The sequence below is a fragment of the Lepus europaeus genome, chromosome 18 (assembly GCF_033115175.1).
Source record: "Lepus europaeus isolate LE1 chromosome 18, mLepTim1.pri, whole genome shotgun sequence".
NCBI classification, from domain to species: domain Eukaryota; kingdom Metazoa; phylum Chordata; class Mammalia; order Lagomorpha; family Leporidae; genus Lepus; species Lepus europaeus.
Window position 1 is genome coordinate 63875474 of NC_084844.1, and position 18325 is coordinate 63893798.

Sequence of the window (18325 nt, forward strand, 5' to 3'; positions counted from 1 at the left end):
CATTTTAACATTAGTTTGAAAGTAGTGACTGACAGAGAGGTCTCCCATCTGCTGGTTCATTCCCTAAATGCCTGCAAAATCAGAGCTGGGCCAGGCCAAAGCCAAAAGCTTGGAAAACCATCTGGGTCTCCCACATGGCTGGCAAGGGCTCCCATACTTGAGGCAGAATCTGCTGTCTCCCAGCACGTGAATCAGCAGGAGGCTGAAATCAGAAGCCAGGTAGGATGTGGACATCCCAAGTGACAGCTTACCCACTGCACCACAACACCCACCTCTGAACTTATTTTAAATAACTGAATCAAATCTTTATCTAGTGAGTCCAATGTCTGGGTTTCCTCAGGGATAGTTTTTTGCTGAAACTGGCATTTCCCCTGAGTATGAGCCATATTTTGTTTCCTTCTTGCTCTCATAAAAAAAATGGACATTTTAAATGATGTAGCAATTCCAAAAATTAGGTTCCTGTCTCCACAGTTTGGTGTTACTAATGCTTGTTGTAGCAGATGCTGTTATCTAACCACTTTTCTGAACCAATGCTATAAAGTTTGTATTACTTATTGTTTGTGGCCATTGAAGTCTCTACTTGGTTAGCCTGGGGGTCAGGACTGAATAGAGAATTCCCTACAAGTCTGGAATCAACAAATCTCCCAGCTTCTGTCAAAGAGCTCCATGTACACGTTGTACTGTGTCCTTTCTGTTCTTAACCAGGCAGTCCAGGGCTGTATTAGCTTTCACTTCCCGCATGCACAGAACCTCAGGATCAGCCAGTTATAAAGAAGTCAGGGCCTCTTTAGGTCTTTCCTGGCAATGCTTATAAATAAGGCCTTCCAAATTCACAGGAATACATTCCACCATCTTCCAGTGTCCTGAGGGTATACTGCGGTGTTTCAAAGTTCTAATGAATATCTTATTCCTTAGCTTCTCACGTTAAGCTTTTTGATTGGACTATTTTTTGGTCCCAACTGCTATCCAGTGTCTCACACAGCTTCCATGGTGAAGCACTTGCCTGTAGTTATTTCCCAAAAACAGCCTCTGAGAGAGGCTTTTAACACTAATCAGCCCTCAGATAAACTAAAGACACAGCAGTCAAGCCAGTCTCCCTCACTCTCTCTGATGCTGGGCATACAGGCTATTTTTTTTTTGGAGAGTTTGAGGTTTTTTTGTTGTTGTTGCTCATTTTACACATACTTCTCTTTTCTCCTTATTATTCCTGATTTGGTTCAAATGTAGACAAAATAACTTAGACTAAGTCAAACATTATCCAACATTCATGTGATTACATATGACTTTGAGTATGCAAGTAATACATCTCATAATTTAAAAAAAATTTGAGAAGCAACAAATTAAAAATAAAATTCATCCACAATCCAAAAACCTAAACCCAAATATTACTAAGACATCAGTCTATTCCTAAAGCAGATGTTTCTTTTTTAACTTTTATTTAATAAATATACATTTCCAATGTACAACTTCTGGATTATAGTGGCTTTTTCCCCCCATAACCTCCCTCCCACCTGCAACCATCCCATCTCCCATTCCCTTTCTCATCCCATTCTTCATCAAGATTCATTCTCAATTATCTTTATATACAGAAGATCAACTTAGTATATACTAAGTAAAGATTTCAGCAGTTTGCACCCACACAGAAACACAAAGTATTAAGTACTGTTTGAGTACTAGTTATACCATTAATTCACACAGTACAACACATTAAGGACAGAGATCCTACATGGGGAGTAAGTACACAGTGATTCCTGTTGTTGATTTAACAATTGACACTCTTATTTATGACGTCAGTAATCACCTGAGGCTCTTGTCATAAGCTGCCAAGGCTATTTTTAAGGCTACCACTGAGCTTGCCAGGGAAGAACTGTCTAGGGCAAGTTAAATACACGAAACCCACACAAATCTCACTATTCTTACAGAAAGTCAGCCAATTTTCTTGAATAAATGCCCCACAGGTTGCTGCAAGCCTTTGGTTAAATTTCCAGAATTATGAAAAACTTGATTCTGACCACTTTTACCATTTTGCTGTTCCTTTTATGAAGGGATAAATTTTCAAATGTTCTCACTCCACTGTTTACATAGGTTTCCACTGATGTCACCTACAACATGGTTTTAAATCTCTAGTCTCAATGACTCTGAGCTAAATATTTAATCATGGGATATGATTAGAGAAAAGGAATAAAAAGAGAAACTAATTTTCATGAGAGCTATCCTGAAAAGGTTGATGAAATTTTCAAAGTACTTCTATATTTAGTCATCTCAAGCTTCAGATTAAAGTAACAAATATTTGGAACCCCTTTTCTTCACACATATTAGACACAGTCTGGCGGCAGGACTGAGTTCAAGCTCCAGCTTTGCTTCTTTTCTTTTTTTTTAATTTCTTTTTTTTAACTTTTATTTAATGAATATAAATTTCCAGTGTACAGCTTATGGATAACAATGGCTTCCCCCTCCCATAACTTCCCTCCCACCCGCAACCCTCCCCTCTCCCGCTCCCTCTCCCCTTCCATTTGCATCAAGATTCATTTTCAATTCTCTTTATATACAGAAGATCAATTTAGTATAAAGATTTCAACAGTTTGCACCCACATAGAAACACAAAGTGAAACACACTGTTTGAGTACTAGTTATAGCATCAAATCAAAATGTACAGCACATTAAGGACAGAGATCCCACATGAGGAGCAAGTGCACAGAGGCTCCTGTTGTTGACCCAACAAATTGACACTCTAGTTTATGGCGCCAGTAACCACCCTAGGCTGTCGTCATGAGTTGCCAAGGCTATGGAAGCCTTCCAAGTTCGCCGACTCTGATCATATTTAGACAAGGTCATAAAAGACAGAGTGAGGATAGTAACCAATGATCCTAAGAGTGGCATTTACCAGGTCTGAACAATTATACAGCATTAAGTGGGGAAGAGGACCATCAGTACACACAGGTTGGGAGTAGAGCCATTGGTGGTAGAGTAGAGGTTATGATTACAAAGGAACGAGGCCCAAGTGCGCTAGACGGGGTCTAGAACAAAGGACAGAGTCATTATTAGAGGAGCTAAGAAAGGTGCTGTCTAAGCTACAATTAAGTTTTCTGATTGAGAGGCAAATAGAACCTGATAGAAGGGGCTTGATAATAATCTGGTGGGCTTTAGGCCTTGTAAGTTAAGAGGCCCAGACCTATCTATCTCTTCACATGGGGTATATCCTAAGGGAGGTGTGAACCTCCTAGGGGAAGGCACTCTGTTGACTTTCATTACTTGGCTGGCCTGGGAGGAGAGCTGGCCAGGTAAAGGCAGGGGGCATCTCTAACAAGAAATTTACAGTTCTGCCTGCAATGTTCCTGACCCTACTTGACCATCCCCTCAGCTGCAGTGGTCACTTTGGAAGTTGGGCTGAGTGAAGGGCTTTTCAGCTTAGAGGCAATAAGATCTGTGGCTCTGACCTGGGCATCCTTCGACTCCAGGGCAGGTCCATTTCCAGTGATCCAACTCTTGGCAGAGCTGCCAGGGCTCTTCACAAGCTGACTTCTGCTGAAGCCCAGGCTTACCACATTGAAAGCCACTGCAGTGGACTGGCCTGTTGGGTCTCCTTGAGGGCAGATCACTGTACAGATCAGCCATTAATAGGCCTGCCACCCATTGCTTCTGATGCCTAGCTTTCTTTTCCTCTTGGTTTGTGTTAAAGCAGACCAGAAGATGCAAGTCAAGGGAGTGCCCGTGACCCATCTCTAATCTTCGGGGCCTGAACTACAAGTCTATAGTCACAGGCATGTTCTGTAGTAGTTTTTCTAAGGTAGACAATGCCCATGAGGAAAATTATATTCTCACTTTAAAACTTTCTTTCCTTTTGGTCTGAAATGGGGGTTTTTTCTACTTACTGTATACTTTGCTGATGGCGAAGTGAATCTAGCTATGAGATTATTATTTAAGTTCTTATTTTGGCTATGCTATTACAGAAAAATGTTAGCCATCTCTTTTATATGGTCTAAAGATTAAATTGTGCGTCCTACAGATTCCTTCATAATAGAATTAGTTTCCTATCTTGAAGAGAATAGAGAAATGAAAGAACAAGTTGGGCTTAGAATAGAGAAATGAGGGAGCAAGTCCTAGATCGCTTGCTGACAATAGCAATATCACATGAATACTTAGCAAACCGTTTCAACCATTAGATAACAACTTAAGAAAACATTTACCAGAAGGTCCAATGCCTTCTATAAATTGTAAGAATCATGTATTTGAAAACACCTCTTAAATATCTAACATGGTGTAGTTTGTTTAACCAGTAAACTTAAGCACAATCATCTAAAATGTTTTGTTTCTTTCTACCAACAAGTTTAAAACATATGATACACAGATTCAGGTCACACAAATTAAAATATATCTTTGATTGATTTTAGCAGCTTACATTTATGGACAATCTTATCTATAAGCCATTTAAAATAAAACTCTTAATAAAATTTCCCCATGTGGACATACAATATGTACACACATATAACATAGCATAATGTTGGCCAGCTTTGCTTCTTAAAAGTTCAGCGACCTAGAACAAGTTGTATAACCTCTATGACTCAGCACAATACATATCACAATAGGCTACTGGGGTACAATATCTATCACATAGGTTATTGGGAACATTCAGTGTTAAATGCTGAACACAGATGCTTGGCAGCCCAATCAATATCATCTGTAAGAATTATTATTTTCACAGTCTGTAACAGTACAGTACGTTTTTGAGTAGAGTTAAACTAAAGGCAGTTTTTTTAACCTGTTTTTGTTTTTGTTTGCTTGCTTTAAAAAATTTAAAAATCTATTACAGCGTTTAGGAATGAAATTTCCATCATTATGAATTTATTCATTGTATTGGTATGGAAACAAAATGTGACTTCTTTACTCAACAAATATTTACTAACCATGCAGTAATTTTCAGGCACTATGACACACTCAGGCATAACAAAGACAATAACAATATCCTTGCCCTCAAGGAGCTAACAGGCCAGGAGACTGACAGGCCAACAGGTGATGACAAGCAACGTAACAAAGACTGTGATGTGATGTGATGTGATGTGATGTGATGTGATGTGATGTGATGTGATGTGATAATGTGATATGATGTGATGTACTGTGATGTGACATGAGAACACCAGTGGAAGAACACGACAGGAGTATGGCTTTGACCTGGGTTCTTTTCCCATTAACAATGAATTAAGTCATGGATTGTTTAAAATTTCTAAAGATGAAAGGCAAGCACCTTGAATTATGGAGAACACAGGATTAGTGTTTCCTACAAAAAAAAAAAAGAAAGAAAGAAAAAAAGGGCTTCCCTATCAGTGTGGTCACTTCTATATGTCTTTTTTTTTAAGACACAGACAGCTCCCATCCACTAGTTCACTTCCCAAATACCTGCAATGGCTTGGGTGAGGCTAGGCCAGGCCCAGGCTGAAGTCCAGGTCTCCAAGTAGGCAGCAGAGACTCAACCAATTGAGCCACCACCACTGCCTCCCAGGGTCTGCATTAGCAGGAAGTTGCAATTAGAAGCCGGGACTGGGGCCGGCGCTGCAGCTCACTAGGCTAATCCTCTGCCTACGGCACCAGCACCCAGAGTTCTAGTCCTGGTTGGGGCGCCGGAGTCTGTCCCGGTTGCTCCTTTTCCAGTCCAGCTCTCTGCTGTGGCCCGGGAAGGCAGTGGAGGATGGCCCAGGTCCTTGGGCCCTGCACCCACATGGGAGACCAGGGGGAAGCACCTGGCTCCTGGCTTCGGATCACCGCAGCACGCCGGCCACAAAGTGTCAGCCTAGTGGCCACTTTGGGGGTGAACCAACGGAAAAAGGAAGTTCTCTCTCTCTCTCTCTCTCTCTCTCTCTCTCTCTCTCTCTCCCTCTCCCTCTCCCTCTCCCTCTCCCTCTCTCTCTCCCTCTCTCTCTCACTGTCTTACTCTGCCTGTCAAAAAAAAAAAAAAAAGAAGAAGAAGAAGAAGCTGAAACTGGGAATCAAATCCAGGCATCTGATTTGAGAGGTAGGTATACCAATCTGGGTGTTAATTGCTAGGCAAAACACTGGCTCCACTTCTAAGGTTTTTGACCTAAAAAGGTTTTTTGCATATTTTTTGTTTATTATGCATTTTTTGTATCTTTTCTCTTTCTCTTCTCCATTCATCCTCTAAGAGACATAGGTAGTTCCCAAAGAACAAGTGCTTTTTGAATTCTAAGGGTGATTTATAAGTACACAGAAAGTAATTTTAAGCCTAAAATGTCTACACAAAAAATAACATAATTTCTCATACAGTCTTGTGCTTTTTGAAAAGGCCGATAACTTTAATTCCACTGCATTTTTCAGAAATCTCAATCGTAATCCTCTGACAAATGTTGAAGACTCATATCTTTTTAAACTGCCAGCATTAAAATATCTGTAAGTATTAAAATAATCTTTTTATTTTCATCAAACATTAAATATTTGAGATTGAGGCTAAAATGTCATAATTTTAAATTAGATTACTGAAAAAATTATTGACTGAGGCAAGAACTGAGAAAGAATTTATCATGGGAAAGACAGCTGGCAGGGGGAGACAGTGTTACATGCAAATACATGTTAGGAACACCATTTATCCCAAGCAAAGAGGTATAGATGTAAATTTTTTAAATAACAAATTAAGTAATTAAAAGAGGTAAATGTAGTATAAAATGAAAAATAAGACAATGGCATAAAAAGTTGTAGGTTCTACTCTTCAATGCCAAGGTCATTAATCTGATGATGCACATAGTAAAGTCATTTCAACCAGGGCTTTCTGGATCTGTCTCCATGACAAACTCTTGAGCTGTCTTTCTTTATAGAGAAGCCAAAACTGATGTAACCACATCTTCCTGAAACAATCTTTTTAAGGACAGATTTTTTTTTATTGAGTTCCACACCATGAATGTTTGGGCTTTCTCCTTCAGAGACTTGGGAGCAACACAAGTATCACTTACCACAGTTGAGAACATCCTCATGATGACTCTTCAATTGGAAAAACTGTAAGTTATCTTTTTCTTAGGTTTATTTCCATGTAATTCTGTAGACATGTTTTCTTAAGTCAGGCTTATGGAGGTATAATTTTTATGTATTGAAATTCACACTGTAAAGTTTATTGAGTTTTGGCAAACATGTGGTTATGTAACCACCACCAAATTCCTGATGTAGAACATTTCTATCAACCCCAAAAGGTCCCTCATGGTCCTTTCCAATCAATTGCCTCCTCCTATCCCCAGACCCAGGCCCTGCAAACCACTCATCCTGTTTCTATTCTTGTAGTTTTTCTTTCCACAGTGTCATATAAGCAAAATCACGTAGTAAGTGTAGCCTCCTGTGTCTGGCTCCTTTTACTCAGCATAATCCTTTAGAGATTAAACTACTATTCATGTTGCTGTGGCTACCTATTGCTGAGTAACATTCCAATTGTGTAGTTATACCATTTTGTTTATCCATTTCATCAGTTTACAGAACTGTGTTTTCCAACTTTTTGCAATTATAAATAAAGCCACTAGCAGCACTCACATGCAGGTCTGTGTGTGAATATGTGTCTTCATTTCTTTGGTGTAAAGATCTAGGGGTAGGACAGTTCATTACGTACTAAGTGTATATTGAACTGTTTAACACACAGCTAAACTGTTTGCCAAGTAGCTGCTGCAGTCTGCACTCTCACCAACACTGTTTGAGAGTGGCAGTTGCAACATGTGTTGTCCTAGTCCTCAGATTTCAACTTTTTTAACAAAAATTTAGAAACTGGACGTTGTGGCACAGCATTAAGATACCACTTGGGGGGCTGGCATTCATGGCTCACTTGGCTAATCCTCCATCTGTGGCACCGGCATCCCATATGGGCACCGGGTTCTAGTCCCGGTTGCTCCTCTTCTAGTCCAGCTCTCTGCTGTGGCCTGGGAGGGCAGTGGAAGATGGCCCAAGTGCTTGGGCCCTGCACCCACATGGGAGACCAGGAGGAAGCACCTGGCTCCTGGCTTCAGATGGGCACAGCTCCGGCTGTAGCGGCCATTTTTGGGGGTAATAGGGGGGTGAACCAATGGAAGGAAGACCTTTCTCTCTGTCTCTCTCTCTCACTGTCTAACTCTACCTGTCAAATAAATAAATAAATAAAAAGATACCACTTGGGATGCCTGCATCCCATATCAGAGTGCCCAGTTTGAGTCCCAGCTACTCTGCTTCCAGCTAATGTGCACCCTGGGAGGTAGCTGATGGTAACTCAAGTATTCTGGTCTCTGCCACCCATGTAGGAGACCCACACATTGAGACCTATGTCCTTGGCATAGTCCTGGCCCAACCCTGGCTGTTATCAGCATTTGGGGAAGTGAACCAGCAGATGGAAGGTCAATCAATCAATCAATATCTCTCTCTCTTTCTCTTTCTCTCTCTCCTCTCTCTCGTTCTTTCGAATAAGTTAAAAAATAAAATTTTTTTAATGTAGCTCTTCTGCTAGTAGATATATAGTGGAATCTCTATTTTTTTTTAGTATTTAAAAATAGATACTTGAAAGTCAATCAGTTCTCTCACCAAATGCCCACCATGACCAGCGCTGGGCTGAAGCTAGAGTTGACGGCTGGGAATTCAACCCAGACCTCCCATGTAGGTGGCAGGAACCCCAATTACTCAAGCCCAAGAACGGCAGAAAAACATATTAGCAGGAAGCTGAAACCAGGAACCAGAGTGAAGAATCAAATACAAGTGCTCAAATGTGGGACTCAGTCATCCTAACGCTGGCACCTTGGGTACACTCACTGCAGTTTAAACTTGCACTCTCTAATAATTGATGATACTGTTGTGCAAATATCTTTACAAAGTGTCTATTCAAATCTGTTCCCATGTAGTAATTTGATGTTAATCTTAGGGAGTTTTAAGAGTGTTTTGTATGCTCTGGGTATGAGTACTTTCTCTCAGATGTATGTTTACTAAATATCTTCTCTCTGGTTGTGAGTTATCCTTTCACTCTATTAACTGTATCTTCTGAAGAGTAGAAGTTAATTTTTTTAATTTTGATGAGCCTATAGCAACTTTTTATCTTGTATGGTTTGTCCTTTTATTGTGCCTTTCGTAAAAAAATCTTTCAAATAACCCATCGTCTAATCTAAAGTTACAAAGATTTTCTCCTGTTTTCTTGTAGAAACTGTAGAGTTACATTTAGGTCCATGATCCATTCTAGTTAATTTTCATGTAGAGGTTGAAGTATCTCAAGTTTTGAAGTTTTAAAAAGTATTTCCTTAGAGCCCTATTGTGACATTTTATCATAAACTTACTGCAACTTCCACTGTGACCTCCTCCCTGCCAATTGGACAAGCTAAACAGAAACTATGATAAGGCTAGTTGAGTGGACTCCACAAGATAAGAATGGGGAAAGGCCTCTCATAGCATACCCTGCTCTAATCATTTCTTTCAGATCACCTCCTTGACTAACTTTCCTACATCATCAAATCCATTGGTTTCTGCTCTAGCCTCCTCTTCCTCAACCTTGGGCAGCATCTGCCACAGTGGATCCCTCCTAGGTCAGTGAGAGGCCTTCCTTTCCAAAGAGTCAAAGCTCTCATCATCAACAAGCTTTCTCTGTTAGCCAAGGGAGTGGTGTTCTAGCTGTTTTTTTTATACTTGACCATCAGTGGACAGGAAAAGTGCTAGCATTTTCTGGAGCCATTTGCAACCAAGGCTATAAAAACCTGAAAGCAATTGTTACACTGCAGTTCATTATTGGAAGTCCTCAGGAGTTTAGACAAAGCAGACCAGCTCATTTGTGTCATGATTCATAAGCGATGGTCTTGAATGCATTTTAAAGACTTATTTATTTATTTGAAAGGCAGAAATACAGAGAGAGAGAGAAAGATCTTCCATCTGCTAGTTCCTATCTCAAAACACTACCACAGCCAGGGCTTGCCCAGGCCAAAGTCAGGAGTCAGAGCTTATTCCGACTCACGTGGGTGCAGGGGCCCAAGCACTTGGGCCTCTGCTCCTTTCCCAAGTGCATTAGCAGGGAGCTGGATCAGAAGCAGAGCAGCTGGGACTTGAACCAGTGCCTATAAGGGATGCTGGCACTGCAGGCAAAGGCTTAACCTGCTACACCACAGCATTGGCCCTTTTATTGCATATTAATGTGCAAGGGTCTTTAATACTTAAATATTACCTAGTAAGAATAAGCTATACCTCAGGTCATTAGCAATTTCAAAACATTTTCCAATTTTTTTAAAGATTTTATTTATTTATTTATTTGACAGATAGAGTTACAGACAGTGAGAGAGAGAGACAGAGAGAAAAGCCTTCTGTTGGTTCACTCCCCAAATGGCCACAATGGCAGGAGCTTCACCAGGAGCCAGGTGCTTCTTCCCAGTCTCCCATGCGAGTGCAGGGGCCCAAGGACTTGGGCCATCTGCCACTGATTTCCCAGGCCATAGAAGAGACCTGGATCAGAAGCAGAGCAGCTAGGACTAGAACCAGTGCCCCTATAGGATGCCGGTGCCGCAGGTGAAGGATTAACCTACTGCACCACAATGCCGGCCCCAGAGTTGCCAATATTTTGAAAATAATGATTTGGGGGCCAGCACTGTGGTATAGTGGGCTATCTCCACCTGTGGTGCCAGCATCCCATATGGGCACCAGTTCCAGTCCTGGCTGATCCTTTTCTGATCCAGCTCTCTGCTATGGCCTGGGAAAGCAGTAGAAGATGACCCAAGTGCTTGAGCCCCTGCACCTGCATGGGAGACCTGGAAGAAGCTCCTGGCTCCTGGCTTCAGATTGGCCCAGCTCTGGCCATTGAGGCCATTTGGGAAGTGAACCAGCTTAAGATGGAAGATCTTTGTCTCTGTCTCTCCCTTTCTGTGTTTGTAACTCTACCTCACAAATAAATATAAATCTTCTAAAAAATAAATATTTTAAGTTTATCACTGACATCATCCCTAGTGCATCCATGTTAGTAAGCAGCAAAACTACAACATTCCCTATGCAAGATGCAGTGTTCCTGCTAGAAATGGTCCCTGGTGGGGCTGGTGTTGTGACATAAGGTGAAGTTGTCTGTGATGCTGGCATCCCATATGGGAGTGCCAGTTCAAGTCCCAGCTGCTCCACTTCCCTCCCAGCTCCTTGCTAATGAACCTGGGAAAGCAGCATAGGATGACCAAAGTGCTTGACCCCCTGCCACCCAGCAGAGGCCTGAATATAGTTCCTGGCTCCTGGCTCCTGGCTCCTGGCTCCTGGCTCCTGGCTCCTGGCTCCTGACTTCAACCCAGCCCAACCCCAGCTCCTGTGGCCACTTGGGGCATGAACTAGTGGCTGAAGATTTATTCACATTCATTCATATTCTTTCTCTTTCTCTCTCTCTCTCCCCCTCCCTCCCTCCCTCTCTCTCTGTCCCTTCTCTCTCTCTCTCTCTCTCTCTCCTCTCTCTCTCCCCTCTCTCTCCTTCTCCACCCAACCATCACTCTGCCTTTCAAATAAATAAAACTTTTTAAAAAAAATCTTAGCCACATAAAAAAATAAATGATCCATGGTGATTATATTCAGTATTGGTCTTAGAAAGACAAATTGAGGTACATGCTGTAAAACAACTGATTTGAATGCCTCAAAAATGTCAATGTCTTGAAATACTGCTAACCAGGAACAGTTCTACACTGAAGAAAATTAAAGGCCATGAAAATAAAATGCAATGGCTGATTTAAAAATAGCCAAGACATGTTTGGAACAACTGAGAGCTCCTCTATGTGGACAATAGACGGTGATATTAATGTAAAGCTGACTGGGTGATAACAGTGTTGTGGATATACAGGAGAATGCCTTTGTTCGTAGGAGACACAGACTTCAGTTTTAGCAATAAAAGGTCATCATATCTACAGCTCATTCTCAAATGGTTTGTCCAAGAAGTGTATAGAGACACACACGTGGAAAGTGAATGTGGCAAAATGTTAGCAAGAGTTGAATCTAAGTGAAAGAATATGTAAATTCATGACACCAATCTTTCGGATATTTTTGTAGGCTTGAAAATTTTCAAAATACAAAGTTAGGGGTAGGAAAGGACTTAACAAAAATTTCATGTTAGCATTGAAGTCTAGTAAAATGCTAGGTTACCATTCTGAGTACATTCTTTCTATATGAAGCTTTCCCTGGACCCAAAGAAGTAACATTAGTCATCTGTAACAACTCAACTATTGGTTATTCTATTGGTTAGAAAGATCCAGGCCCACTAAGTGTACCCAGTGTTAATCTAAACTCTATACATTGTGCTCCCAACCCACAGCCTTCATGTTTCCATGAAGCACACTTTCTGTTTTCCTAATAAAGTCATCCTTTTGCCTCAGAGAAGGTCCCCAAACAACCAAAGGTGGGAGAGCATCAGTACTGTGCAGGTAGTGGTTTGCAAGTGAACAACTACAGTGGCTAACTTGTGTTGCACACTCACATGTGTCAGGCACATTTCAAGCGCTGATTCATTTGATCCTCACATCTCAGTAGAGGTAGGTGCTATCAGAATGAGGTGGTTGAGACACAGAGTCTAAGCCATTTGCCCAAGATCATATTATTAGCAGAGCTAAGATGTGAACCTAATCTGGCGATGGAATCCGTATTCCTAAGTGATTATACTGCTTAAGTATCATCTTGAGGACTCACTCCTATTAAACAGGCTGTTTTTATCTCCCTGAAACAGCCTCCAATAATTCTTAGTAAGATAACCAACTAGCTTTGTTAGCATTTTTGCCAAATTTTAATTTTAGAAATACTCAAACCTACTAGGGACACGCCTTGTGGCACAGCAAGGTAAGTCACCACTTGTGATGCCAGCACTCCATATTGGAATGTCAGTTTGAATCCCAGCTACTCCACTCAGCTTTTGTGGCCATTTGGGGAGTGAAAAATAATAATAAATAATAGCATAAATAAATAAATCTTTTAAAAAATAATTCAATCCCCCAAGAAAAATAAAGAATAGTACAAAAAGTACACTGAGAACCCAGGCACTGCGATACAGGATGTGAGTATCACAAGCAGCATACTTCTCATGTGGACTCAATTATTAGCCTTCCTCCCCTCCTCTGCTCCCTCACTCCCACCCCTACTCCTGCCTCCTCCTCTCTCTTGCTTCCTCCCTTCCTTCTTTCCTCTGAGCAATTTCACAGTAGTTCCAGAGATGAAGAAACAATAGACACAGTGGACAATCTATGTGGATAGATGTATATAGCATAGGCCATGACCACAGCAAAATACCCGCCACCTCAACTTGTCCTTATATCTTTTTATTATTCTTCCCTTCCATCCCTCCTTGCTCTCCCCAATCCAATTTCCACATAACCTTGACCTTCTTGTGTTACTATGGACTAATATGCATGTTCTACACTTTTATAGAAATGGAACCACACAGTATGCACTGTTTTCTAACCACTTTTTGTCACTCAACATGATTAAGACACTCTTGTTGTTGTGTGTACCAAGAGTTAATTTCCTTTTATTGCTGAATAGCATTTCATTATATGAACCTATCATAGTTTATCTATTCACCTATTTGTGAACACTTAGGTTGTTCCAATTTGGGGGTATTAAAAATTAAGCTGTTTGCACTTAGTCCCCATGTAGGACCTTTGTTCTTAATGAGTTGTACTATGAGAATTAACTGCAAAACTTGTTCTCAAACAGTACTTTTTATGGGGGGGTGGGGGGTGCAAAGTGTTGAAATCTTTACTTAGTATAGAGTTGCTCTTTTGTATATAAAGTTAATCAAAAGTGAATCTTAATGAAGAATGGGATGGGAGAGGGAGTAGGAGGTAGGATGGGAGTGTGGGTGGGAGGGCAGGTATGGGGGAAGAAACACTATATTCCTAAAGTTGTACCTATGAAAATTACATTCATTGAATAAAAGCTTTAAAAAACAAAACAAATAAAAATTAAACTGTTTATGAGGGCAGGCATTTGGTGCAGCCGTTAAGCCACTACCTGGGATACTCAAATCCCACATCAGAATGCCTGGATCCAAGTCCTGGCTCTGTTCCACCCCAGCTTCCTGCTAATGTGCACCCTGGAAGGCAGTGGGTGATGCCCCAAGGACTTGAGTTCTCGCTCCTCACATGGAAAACCAAACTAGTTTCTGAGCTCCTGGCTTTGGCCTGGACAAGCCCTGGATGTCACAGACATTTGGGGAGTAAACCACCTAATGAAAAGATGTGTGTGTGTTTGTGTCTGTTCTCTCTCTTCCTTCCACAGAAACTGCTAAAATGATAAATTTGAAAAAAAAATAATGGAAATAGACTAACAGTTTCTTAAAAACTTAAAAACACACACCTACCATAAGTTGCAGCCTTTCCATTTCTGGGTATTTACTGAAGCACCACCTGACACATCCCAGGGCACTCACTGGCAGGAAACAGGGATCAGAAATGGAGCCATGCAATCCACAATGGCATGTGCTTGTCCCAAGCAGCATCTTCATCACTAGGCTAAACACCTGCCTGGTCCAATTACTTTCACTCATCAAACAGTAAACGAGTGTTCCTTTTTCTCCACATCTTTCCCAACAATTACTGTAGTCAGTCATTTTTCTGGGACCAGAGTAGTTTCTAATAGTGAACACTTCCAACAGGGATGGAGAAGGGGACTCCAGGGGTTGGGGGAAGTCCTCCTGTGCACTCCCAACCCACAGTGAGACTTGTGAACTGGAAGGAGACACCCCTGAGTCAAACTACAGAACTATGGTGCCCAATGCTCACCCTGTCAACTTTATTTTGGGCACACCATAACCACTTCCACGCCTATACCTCCTTTGGCCACCTCTCCCTCCTTCCTTTATTCTCATATTCAAGAGCAACAATTGGCCACCAGGCTCCTACCCAAATGTCCTGGCCACATACCTCAAGAACTCCTTTGCTGGCACCTTGGCTCACCTGTTTGACCTACCCAAGGAACCCCTTTACACGTAACTTAATTCTCTGTTTCTATTCATAGGATCTTACCTAGCCATATGGCCTGCTGCCTCTGCCAATTTAAACATACTATCGAGGTTGTCTGCAAGACCATCAAGCTTCATTGTGACAATGAATGCCTGGCAAATACCACACATTGCCGTGAGTCGGAACTACCTGATGATCTTTTTTAGATTTTTATTTGTTTTAAATTTCCTATTTTAAAATTTGAGGGTCAAGTTTAAAGTAACAATGTAATTGCTGTATTTTTATTCATTCATTTAGATCTAAACTCCCTAAATTGCTACACTGCTCCCTTGCTAAAAGTCAGGTTCCCAATTACCACTATGTAATTTAATAATGTAACTTACATATGCACTAAGGATCATGGAAAAGAGATAGAAGGGGAAGGAAGTAATATTGGGAACCACACATGTGGTGTTCTGTGCTCTTGGGTGCTTTGCTTTTCAATGATAACTCATTTGCACACAGTCTATAAACTGGTTTTCTATGTGTTGGGCCTCAAGGGCCCTCTGTCTTACAGAACAGGTCTACACTGCTCACTGCGGTTGTTTGTTTTTGCACTTGTATAAAAGAGTACACATGATGCTGTTTTATTTGGAGCCTGGCAGTTTCTGGTTCCATAACCAGAAATGGCTGCCTGGCTCCTCTGATGCAGTCAGAAGGCTGCAGTGGTCGGTCATTGGAAACCAATGAAATAATACTGATCATAGTTCCTGTTTTTTTAACACTGTGAACTCTTCCGAATGCCTCTCTCAAAAATATCTTTTTCCTCCTCTTTTTGTTGCAATTTCATAGGTTTGAGTTTGGTTTTACTTTTCTCTCTACAGTCTCAATGGTACCCCAAATATTGGATTTGACTCCTAATTTAATTGATGACTGTAGGGCTGTGGACTGAATAAAGCTGTCCCATCAGTCTTCCGCACCAAAAAGCAGTCTCTTCTTTTTTTGACAGTTGAAGAAGCATCCATAGGGAACCCAAAGGGGGCATTCATGAAGATATTGCAAGCCCGGAAGAACAACACCAGCAAGGAGCTGACTATTGAGCCAGAGAACCCAGTATCAGAGAGAAACAGCGTGGACTTCCCAGGTCGCATGAGTGAACAGCCGGTCCCGTCACAGGAGAACAGCCTGGCAACCACGCCAAGTGTGGGGTACAGGCTGCAGAGAGTGAACAAAGTCATCAAGGGGCCAAAGGGCTTACGGAAAAGGCACCACCAGGAGATGAGGAAGAAGAGACTCGGGAGGAGACAGGGCACCTGGCCCTTTGCGGAGAGCATCGGGGGAAGAAGGCTTGGGAGAGCAGGCTCCAGGGAGCTGAAGGAGCTTCAAGTGGCTCAGAGGCCAAGGGAGTTACTCAGAAACTCCTTGCACATGGAGCGCTTGCTCAGAAAGGAACATGAGGCTGCAGCCTCCTCTTTGCTGAAGAAACACATCCTGGGCAGGTCTTTTACAGATTCTGCTGGGACCGAGTTCAACCTAATGCCGACTGTGGACCAAACCAAGGAAACACAGTGGGAATACCCCAGCGAGGGCACTGAAGCCCCCACCACACCTGCAGGCTTCACCTACCCCGTGATGCTGTCCCAGGGGGAACAGTTTGAAATTCAGCTGAATCAGCAGCTACAGCCCCTCATCCCCAACACTGATGTGAGAAGGCTCATTTCTCACGTCATCCACACTCTGAAAATGGACTGCTCTGAGGCCCAGGTGCAACTGCCCTGTGCCAAGCTCATCTCCAAAACAGGCATCCTGATGAAGCTCCTCAGTGAGCAGCAGGAAGAAAAGATAGCCAAGGAAGAATGGGATACAGAGCAGTGGAGGACTGAGACCTATATCAATGAGAGTACAGAAGCCCCGAGTGGACAGAAAGAGCAGGAGTCGAGTAAGGTGAGGACAGGAGACCTGCACCTTTCCATCACTTAGGAGACCCCACACGGGAAGACCAGGGGCTCCCAGTCCAGATCTTGTCTCAGTAATGTAACTTTAGCCAAGACGGTGACACTTGGTTCCTTTAGGGAAGGAGGCAGACCTAATACACTGTAGAAGAAAATGAGTAATACCAAGATTATAATATTACAGTAGATTTTGTATGGTCTTTTAAGATCTTTTAAGCCACTCACCTGGAAGAAGGGGGTTCTGAATATTAAGCATTCATATTTTCTAGTTCTTTATTCTGTCTTTTTAAACTGTGCTCTTTCTTAGCTCGCAAAAGGAGCTCAAGATCACGGCTGTCACAACAAGCTCATCGTGGCAATACCTGTGATGGCAGAGCTCACGATGCTGGTTATCATCCTCTGTCTCATTAAGGTAAGGACGACTCGTTCAGATTTCCAGAGTGCATCCTTCCTTTGTAATATATTCGGAATCCACAGACTGAACATCAAAGCCAATTTCCACGTACCACGAGCTGACCTTCCTCTTTAGTCACCAAGACTGAGATGCGCTTTATTCTTTTCCTTGAAAAGCACATTCCACAGATATTTTATAGGAACCCCACTCATGGAAAATCTCTGTGCAACTGGAACCAAGATAACAAGGGACTGGACATTTGGAGAGGTTAAGTGTAAGAAAGCCAGAGTAAAGTGGTAGAAGTTCTCCAAAATTATGTCAGGGATTTGATGTACTCTCTTCTACCACTGAACTCTTTCCTCATTGTTGAAATGATGAGATTAGGAACTGTCACTGCCCTTGGGAGAATGGACGCAGCCAAAAGACAAAAGTATTATCTTACAGAAACATTAGATCTACGTAGCATCCTACTGCTCCAATGTCTAAGACTTTGTCTAAATAAGTTCAGCTGATGCACTGCAGCTGATTCCTGCATCAAGCTACTCTAAATATGTTCCCTCCATGGAGGTTGCCTGCACCCTCCCACACAGCCCAGTGTTTTCACAGTCCCACCACACAAGGCTTCCACAGTCACAAGCACCCAGCCCCCTGTCAATTCTCCCAGAGTCCAGCATCTCCTCTAGGTTGGTTGCTGGGTTCGCGGTCAGTAGCTCGAGCAGTTGTTACGTATCTCCAAAATGGTGCCTCTCTTGGCTAGTTACAGCATGCCAGTGCCTGTGGTCAGGGAGAGAGAAACATGACCCCCCCCCTTTTTTTTTGCTCTAGGTTGGCAGGTACACCACCCCCACAGGGCTCCAAGCCAGACCCATGCCAGGCTTTTCGCACAGCTTTATTGCCAGTGGCTTGAGCTGCTGCAGTATGGTCTCACCTCATAACAAAGGGGTGCTGAGGCTCTCAGCTGCTGGGATCTCAAACTGTGCAAGTCCACACCCTCCACATAGGTCCACAGTGTCCATCCAATTTGCATGGAGTTTCCTCTACCATTTTCCCCCTAAACCTTCCCTGAGATTGCACTCCTTCCACTTTTTTTTTAACTATCCACCCCTAGACTA

General features: G+C 42.2%; 1 protein-coding gene across 1 annotated transcript in view; it reads left to right on the top strand.

The window, feature by feature from the left end:
• The window catches only part of LOC133746899 (leucine-rich repeat-containing protein 37A3-like), a 40600-nt gene extending 23115 nt beyond the window's left edge, over positions 1–17485 (top strand). Inside the window, exons 6-11 of the mRNA XM_062175136.1 lie at positions 6328–6399; positions 6927–7001; positions 14944–15062; positions 15877–16811; positions 17127–17231; positions 17390–17485. Coding sequence (XP_062031120.1) covers positions 6328–6399; positions 6927–7001; positions 14944–15062; positions 15877–16811; positions 17127–17231; positions 17390–17485 — 1402 coding nt within the window. The remainder of the gene's footprint in view (positions 1–6327; positions 6400–6926; positions 7002–14943; positions 15063–15876; positions 16812–17126; positions 17232–17389) is intronic.
• Positions 17486–18325: the final 840 nt, after the last annotated feature.